Source organism: Oncorhynchus gorbuscha, unplaced genomic scaffold, assembly GCF_021184085.1.
Source record: "Oncorhynchus gorbuscha isolate QuinsamMale2020 ecotype Even-year unplaced genomic scaffold, OgorEven_v1.0 Un_scaffold_5639, whole genome shotgun sequence".
NCBI lineage: Eukaryota > Metazoa > Chordata > Actinopteri > Salmoniformes > Salmonidae > Oncorhynchus > Oncorhynchus gorbuscha.
Window position 1 is genome coordinate 5,287 of NW_025749400.1, and position 9,080 is coordinate 14,366.

The 9,080-nt window shown below is 41.6% G+C and overlaps 1 protein-coding gene across 1 annotated transcript; it reads right to left on the reverse strand.

The window, feature by feature from the left end:
* Positions 1–5,489: 5,489 nt before the first annotated feature.
* LOC124029147 (histidine-rich protein PFHRP-II-like) lies at positions 5,490–6,395 on the reverse strand. The gene has a single exon (XM_046340968.1). The coding sequence runs from the start codon at positions 6,393–6,395 to the stop codon at positions 5,490–5,492; it is 906 nt and encodes a 301-aa protein (XP_046196924.1).
* Between the last annotated feature and the right edge of the window lie 2,685 nt (positions 6,396–9,080).

The following is a 9,080-nucleotide window of genomic DNA, read 5'->3' on the forward strand; positions in this document are numbered from 1 at the left end:
GCGGCACTCCTTGGGCTGCCCGGAGTAGCAAGGTGGGTTATTAACCCTAGGTTCCGGAGGCTCGGCAGACCAGGAAGTAACAGGTGGCACGAGACGAAGACTCTGGAACTGTCCAGAGAGGTCGGAAACCTGAGCGGCCAGGTTCTCCATGGCATGACGAGCAGCAGACAATTCCTGCTCGTGTCCGCCGAGCATGGCTCCTTGGATCTCGACGGCAGTGTTACGAGCGTCTGTAGTCGCTGGGTCCATTCTTTGGTCGGATCCTTCTGTTATGCAGGTGAATGAGGACCCAAAAGCGACTTGGCGAAAACAGAGTCTTTAATCCAGTTTAAGGAAATAGCAATACTCCTAGACAAATCGGAGCGGTAAATAAAGCATAAAAACAATATCACTAAAATCACGAGAACTGACTGGAGACTCGACAATAAACTGCAGGTTGCCTCGGGAAGGCACTTGACCGTAGCAGACTCAGACACCTGCTCACCACGCAGCATCTGAGGGAAACACGACACGACAGGGCGATACAAAGACACAGCACGGTGAACAATATACAAGGATCCAACAGGGCAGAAACGGAAAACAAGGGGAGAAATAGGGACTCTAATCAGGGGAAAAGATAGGGAACAGGTGTGGGAAGACTAAATGATTGATTAGGGAATAGGAACAGCTGGGAGCAGGAACGAACGACAGAGAGAAGAGAGAGAGGGAGGGAGAGAGAAAAAGGGTAACGAACCTAAAAAGACCAGCAGGGGGAAAACGAACAGAAGGAAAAGCAAAATGACAAGACAATATAAGACAAAACATGACAGGTGTTTGAATTTGGAGAAAAAAAGGGTCAAAATGCAGGACTGTCACATGGTCATCCTACTCCAAACCCACAGAAATCATTACCCAGTTGACTACTTTAAAATGGTGGAAGCCCTCAATGTCAATGTCAAACAGGTTATAGCCATATAGAGTCCTCTGTCTATCTCTATGTAGCAATCAGAGCTGCAGACACCAGCTGTGCTACTCCACCCGGGGCTGTTGTTACAGGGTTGGCACGGCCCTACTCGTCTGGTAAAACCACGTAGAGCTCGTCAGTGTGTGAATGAGGGGACGAGAGAGAAAGAGCTCTATTTTGATTTGAAACCGCCCCCCCCCCAGCTCTAAGCCAGAAATAGGTTTAGAAATGGGGCAGTACGGAGTTAGTTTAGCTGCTTTGTGATTATTTTATTTGTTGTTTATTTACGACTTTTGTGGTCAGTGTTTGTTGCGACTAAACAGACAAAGTTTCGATTACGCGTTGGATTTCCGTCAGATCCCCCCCAAGAGTCTGCAGACATCACTCATTAATTCATATATTTTTTTTTTTAACAGATTCGTCTTTGTGCCGTTTCACAATTTGAACGCTTTTGTAACGGGGACATAACGGCAACAATGAAATGATACTTAACTCCGTAACGTTCGCTATTCAGGATGATACAACGTTCAAAGTTCAATGCAATGCTACTGAACTTGAAAAGAAAACATTTCTTCGGGTTTTTCAAGCCTCCCACTTAGCTGTTGATGTTTCAGAGAGACAGGATGGTGGGACTCTGCTCAGTTGGAAAAAACAACAGGGGAGAAAAAAAAGAACGGTCTGTGATGTCACACGTTTGCTTTCGTTGGCCGGAGGTTGAAAAAAGAAATTGTGACAGTTTAGAGTGGTTTACATTGGTCAGAAGCCCAGTCTCCAACTTCAAGTTGACCGGGCTACTGCTTCTCTAACATACAGCTGTTAAACCCTGTATCACTACACTATATAGTTACATAGCAGTTATTGTATAGTTCTCAGTGTGAGAAAGTGCCAGCGGGAGCCAAGAGGTTTGTATTGCTGACAGTAAAGAAATACACTACCGCTGAGAACTATAACGTCAGGGATCCCACGCCATGTTCAACATTTACAACTCTGCTCTCATCCCATGTTGAACCAGATACTATACTACACTACACTATACTGTACTATACCAACCTGTACTATACTATACTACACTACACTACAATATACTACAATATACCAACCTGTACTATACTATACTACACTACACTACACTATACCGTACTATACCAACCTGTACTATACTATACTACACTACAATATACCATACTACACTACACTATACTGTACAATACCACACTATACTATACTATACTATACTATACTATACTATACTATACTATACTATACTATACTATACTATACTATACTATACTATACTACACTACACTATACTACACTATACCAACCTGTACCATACTATACTACACTACACTATACTGTACAATACCACACTATACTATACTATACTATATTATACTACACTACACTACACTACACTATACTATACTACACTACACTACACTATACTACACTATACCAACCTATACTATACTATACTATACTATACTACACTACAATATACCATACTATACTACACTACACTATACCAACCTGTACTATACTATACTACACTACAATATACCATACTATACTACACTACACTATACCGTACAATACCAAACTATACTATACTATACTACACTACAATATACCATACTATACTACACTACACTATACCGTACAATACCAAACTATACTATACTATACCATACTATACTATACTACACTATACCGTACAATACCAAACTATACTATACTATACTATACCATACTATACCATACTATACTGTACTACACTATGCCGTACTATACCAACCTGTACTATACTATACTACACTATACTACACTATACCGTACTACACCAACCTGTACTATACTATACTACACTACACTACACTACACTACACTATACTACACTATACCAACCTGTACTATACTATACCATACCATACCATACTATACTATACTATACTATACTACACTATACCGTACTATACCAAACTGTACTATACTATACCATACTATACTATACTACACTACACTATACCGTACTATACCAAACTGTACTATTTTACTATATTATACTATATCATACTATCATACTATATTATACTATATCATACTATACTACACTACACTATACCGTACTACACCAAACTGTACTATACTATACCATACTATATTACACTACACTATACTGTACTATACCAAACTGTACCATACTATACAATACTATACTACACTACACTATACCGTACTATACCAAACTGTACTATACTATACCAAACTGTACTATACTATACCATACTATACTACACTACACTATGCTATACTACACCACACTACACTATACCAAACTGTACTATACTATACCATACTATACTATACTACACAATGCTATACTACACTACACTATACCGTACTATACCAAACTGTACTATACTATACCATACTATACTACACTATGCTATACTACGCTACACTATACTGTACTATACCAAACTATACTATACTACACTATACTATACTATACTATACTATACTATACTATACTATACTATACTATACTATACTATACCACACCACACTACACTACACTACACTATACCAAACTGTGCTATACTATACCATACTATACTATACTATACTACACTACACTACACTATGCCGTACTATACCAAACTGTGCCATACTATACCATACTATACTACACTATACCGTACTATACCAACCTGTACTATACTATACCATACTATACTATACTACACTATTCCGCACTATACCAACCTGTACTATACTATACCATACTATACTACACTATTCCGCACTATACCAAACTGTACTATACTATACCATACTGTACTATACTACACTATTCCGCACTATACCAAACTGTACTATACTATACCATACTATACTACACTATGCTATACTACACTACACTATTCCGCACTATACCAAACTGTACTATACTATACCATACTATACTACACTATGCTATACTACACTACACTATACCGTACTATACCAAACTGTACCACACTATACCATACTCTACGCTATACTACACCACACTATACTACGCTATACTATATACTACAATATACAATATTATACTGCACAATACTATACTATATGGATGTCATAAGGTGAATGCACCAATTTGTAAGTCGCTCTGGATAAGAGCGTCTGCTAAATGACTTAAATGTAAATGTAATATCATACTATACTACACTATACTATAACACACCGCACTATACCACACTATACTGTGCTATACTATACTATACTACACCATACTATATGATACTGTACAATAATACACCATACTACACTACACCACACCACACCATACTGTGCTATACTGTGCTATACTACACTATACTATGCTAAACTACACAATACTATGCTAAACTGTACTATAACATACTATCCTATACTACACTATACTACACCACACTATACTATGCTAAACTGTACTATACCATACTATCCTATACTACACTATACTACACCACACTATACTGTGCTATACTATACTATACTATACTATACTATACTATACTATACTATACTACAACACACTATACTGTGCTATACTATACTATACTACACCATACTATATTATACTGTGCAATACTACACCATACTACACAACACCACACCACACTATACTGTGCTATACTGTGCTATACTACACTATACTATACGACACTATACTGCACTACACTACACTATACTTTACTGTACTGCACTATACTAAATTGTACTATACCATACTATACTACACTACACTATAGTACACCACACTATACTGTACTATACTATACTACACTGCACTACACTGCATTGTACTATACTATACTGCACTATACTATACTATAGTGTACTATACTGTACTGTACTGTACAACCATAAACAATATATCACAGTTCTTTATCTATGACACCAACCACATTAAGTCAATAAATATCTGAATCCTGTACTTTAAGTTTGATACTTGTACATCATGCCCGCTGGGTACAGACATCAGGTCTTCTACATGATGCCCGCTGGGTACAGACATCAGGTCTTCTATATGATGCCTGCTGGGTACAGACATCAGGTCTTCTATATGATGCCCGCTGGGTACAGACATCAGGTCTTCTACATCATGCCCGCTGGGTACAGACATCAGGTCTTCTATATGATGCCTGCTGGGTACAGACATCAGGTCTTCTACATGATGCCCGCTGGGTACAGACATCAGGTCTTCTACATGATGCCTGCTGGGTACAGACATCAGGTCTTCTATATGATGCCTGCTGGGTACAGACATCAGGTCTTCTATATGATGCCCGCTGGGTACAGACATCAGGTCTTCTACATCATGCCCGCTGGGTACAGACATCAGGTCTTCTATATGATGCCTGCTGGGTACAGACATCAGGTCTTCTACATGATGCCCGCTGGGTACAGACATCAGGTCTTCTATGATGCCTGCTGGGTACAGACATCAGGTCTTCTATATGATGCCCGCTGGGTACAGACATCAGGTCTTCTACATGATGCCCGCTGGGCACAGACATCAGGTCTTCTTACATGATGCCTGCTGGGTACAGACATCAGGTCTTCTATATGATGCTCCGCTGGGTACAGACATCAGGTCTTCTACATGATGCCCGCTGGGTACAGACATCAGGTCTTCTACATGATGCCTGCTGGGTACAGACATCAGGTCATCTACATGATGCCCGCTGGGTACAGACATCAGGTCTTCTACATGATGCCTGCTGGGTACAGACATCAGGTCTTCTACATGAAGCCCGCTGGGTACAGACATCAGGTCTTCTACATGATGCCCGCTGGGTACAGACATCAGGTCTTCTACATGATGCCTGCTGGGTACAGACATCAGGTCTTCTACATGATGCCCGCTGGGTACAGACATCAGGTCTTCTACATGATGCCTGCTGGGTACAGACATCAGGTCTTCTACATGAAGTCCGCTGGGTACAGACATCAGGTCTTCTATATGATGCCCGCTGGGTACATACATCAGGTCAGGTCTTCTACATGATGCCCGCTGGGTACAGACATCAGGTCTTCTACATGATGCCCGCTGGGTACAGACATCAGGTCTTCTATATGATGCCTGCTGGGTACAGACATCAGGTCTTCTATATGATGCCTGCTGGGTACAGACATCAGGTCTTCTATATGATGCCTGCTGGGTACAGACATCAGGTCTTCTATGATGCCTGCTGGGTACAGACATCAGGTCTTCTACATGATGCCTGCTGGGTACAGACATCAGGTCTTCTATATGATGCCTGCTGGGTACAGACATCAGGTCTTCTACATGATGCCTGCTGGGTACAGACATCAGGTCTTCTATATGATGCCTGCTGGGTACAGACATCAGGTCTTCTACATGATGCCTGCTGGGTACAGACATCAGGTCTTCTATATGATGCCTGCTGGGTACAGACATCAGGTCTCTACATGATGCCTGCTGGGTACAGACATCAGGTCTTCTATATGATGCCTGCTGGGTACAGACATCAGGTCTTCTACATGATGCCTGCTGGGTACAGACATCAGGTCTTCTACATGATGCCTGCTGGGTACAGACGCTGGTTTCTATATGATGCCTGCTGGGTACAGACATCAGGTTCTTCTATATGATGCCTGCTGGGTACAGACATCAGGTCTTCTATATGATGCCTGCTGGGTACAGACATCAGGTCTTCTATATGATGCCTGCTGGGTACAGACATCAGGTCTTCTATATGATGCCTGCTGGGTACAGACATCAGGTCTTCTATATGATGCCTGCTGGGTACAGACATCAGGTCTTCTATATGATGCCTGCTGGGTACAGACATCAGGTCTTCTATATGATGCCTGCTGGGTACAGACATCAGGTCTTCTATATGATGCCTGCTGGGTACAGATGTCAATTAAAAATCTAGTTTTTAGTCACATTTGATTGAGTTGTCAACTTTTCGATGAGGAATCAACAAAATGTTAACTATGTCATTGGGTTAAATCTTGGGTGAAAGAAAATCAGTTTTCCACGTTGATTCAATGTCATCATATTGTTTTTCTTGTTGAAATTACAATGAAAACAACATTTATTCAACCAGTTTGTGCCTAGTGGGTGGATGTTTGTACCCTAAACCTACCCATTGGTAAAACAACGACTACACCCCCCCCCAGTCCCCAAGACTTGCCCTGAGCCCCTTGCAGGACTGGTTGTGTTGCCATCATATGCTGTTGTCTAGATACAGGCCTGGTTCCTGTTTGGACAGACACAACACTCACTGTGTGAAATCTAAGCTGACTGTCCCCTAACAGCAGTCTGGACAGGAACAAACCATACGGCCATTAAGACGAGATCAAGTGCAAATAACACATCACAAACAGGAAGCCATTGTAACCATAGTGCTGGGACAGGAACTCATGTAACATGTTATTGTTACACACAACTTCTTCTTTTTTTTTAATGTTTCAAAGTATCAAGTCCATTGTGGTTCGTTCATTTAAGAAAGATGAGGAAACGTATGTTGCAGAGGAGCCTACTCAAAACTACAATCAACACATGAATTCCAAAAGACCAGTTTTGTTTAGAAGCCTCTGTGGTGGGTTAAAAGATCATTTAGGACTATAATGTACGCAAAAACATTATACCTTTAAACACTAAACAACCATTTCCCCTGAGACAGTGTTAGAGTGTGGGAAACTCTGAGATGATCACCAGACAGACAGACAGACAGACAGACAGACAGACAGACAGACAGACAGACGACAGACAGACAGACAGACAGACAGACAGACAGACAGACAGACAGACAGACAGACAGACAGACAGACAGACAGACAGACAGACAGACAGACAGACAGACAGACAGACAGACAGACAGACAGACAGACAGACAGACAGACAGACAGACAGACAGACAGACAGACAGACAGACAGACAGACAGACAGGAGGGTTCACCTCAGATTAAGTCTGTGTCCCAACTGCCACCCTAAAGTAGTGCACTACCAGGGCCCATAGGGATCTGGTGAAATGTAGTGCACTACCAGGGCCCATAGATCTGGTGAAAAGTAGTGCACTACCAGGGCCCATAGGGATCTGGTGAAAAGTAGTGCACTACCAGGGCCCATAGGGATCTGGTGAAAAGTAGTGCACTACCAGGGCCCATAGGTATCTGGTGAAAAGTAGTGCACTACCAGGGCCCATAGGGATCTGGTGAAAAGTAGTGCACTACTGAGGGAATAGGGTGGCATTTGAGCTGCTGTCTTAGTCCTCCAACCAGCCTGTCCTCTGGATCTATTTTGGACTTGCCACATTCCTTGAGCCCCCAGATATTCTCACCTATCTATAAGACATTTACAGCCATCTTTGATGCTGGGCCTTGTAAGACAGAACAGAGGCATAACTATGGCTACAGGCAGACATTTCACAAGAGGTTCTGATGTCAGCTGAGAACGAGACACGCAAACATGAAAAAAATCCATCTAAAGTTGCAACCGAAATGGTTTAGGATGTATCTTTATGACAAAAGGTAACAAAAAGTAGCACCTGAGACCTGAGAGACAGAAGAGCTGGGAAAAACACAGCCAGGATAGATCTACTTTAGTGTAGCAAGGCCTTTGTACTGTTTGTCTCCATAACACCATGTGGAGACATTAACACCATGTGGAGACATTAACACCATGTGGAGACATTAACACCATGTGGAGACATTAACACCATATGGGGACATTAACACCATGTGGAGACATTAACACCATGTGGGGACATTAACACCATGTGGAGACATTAACACCATGTGGAGACATTAACACCATGTGGGGACATTAACACCATGTGGAGACATTAACACCATGTGGAGACATTAACACCATGTGGAGACATTAACACCATGTGGAGACATTAACACCATGTGGAGACATTAACACCATGTGGATATGGGGACATTAACACCATGTGGGGACATTAACACCATGTGGAGACATTAACACCATGTGGAGACATTAACACCATGTGGAGACATTAACACCATGTGGGGACATTAACACCATGTGGGGACATTAACACCATATGGGGACATTAACACCATGTGGAGACATTAACACCATGTGGGGACATTAACACCATGTGGAGAC

Bases quoted from the DNA above. Each gene is read 5' to 3' on its own strand.
- LOC124029147 (XM_046340968.1), bottom strand. From the start codon at position 6,395: ATGTCTGTACCCAGCAGGCATCATATAGAAGACCTGATGTCTGTACCC.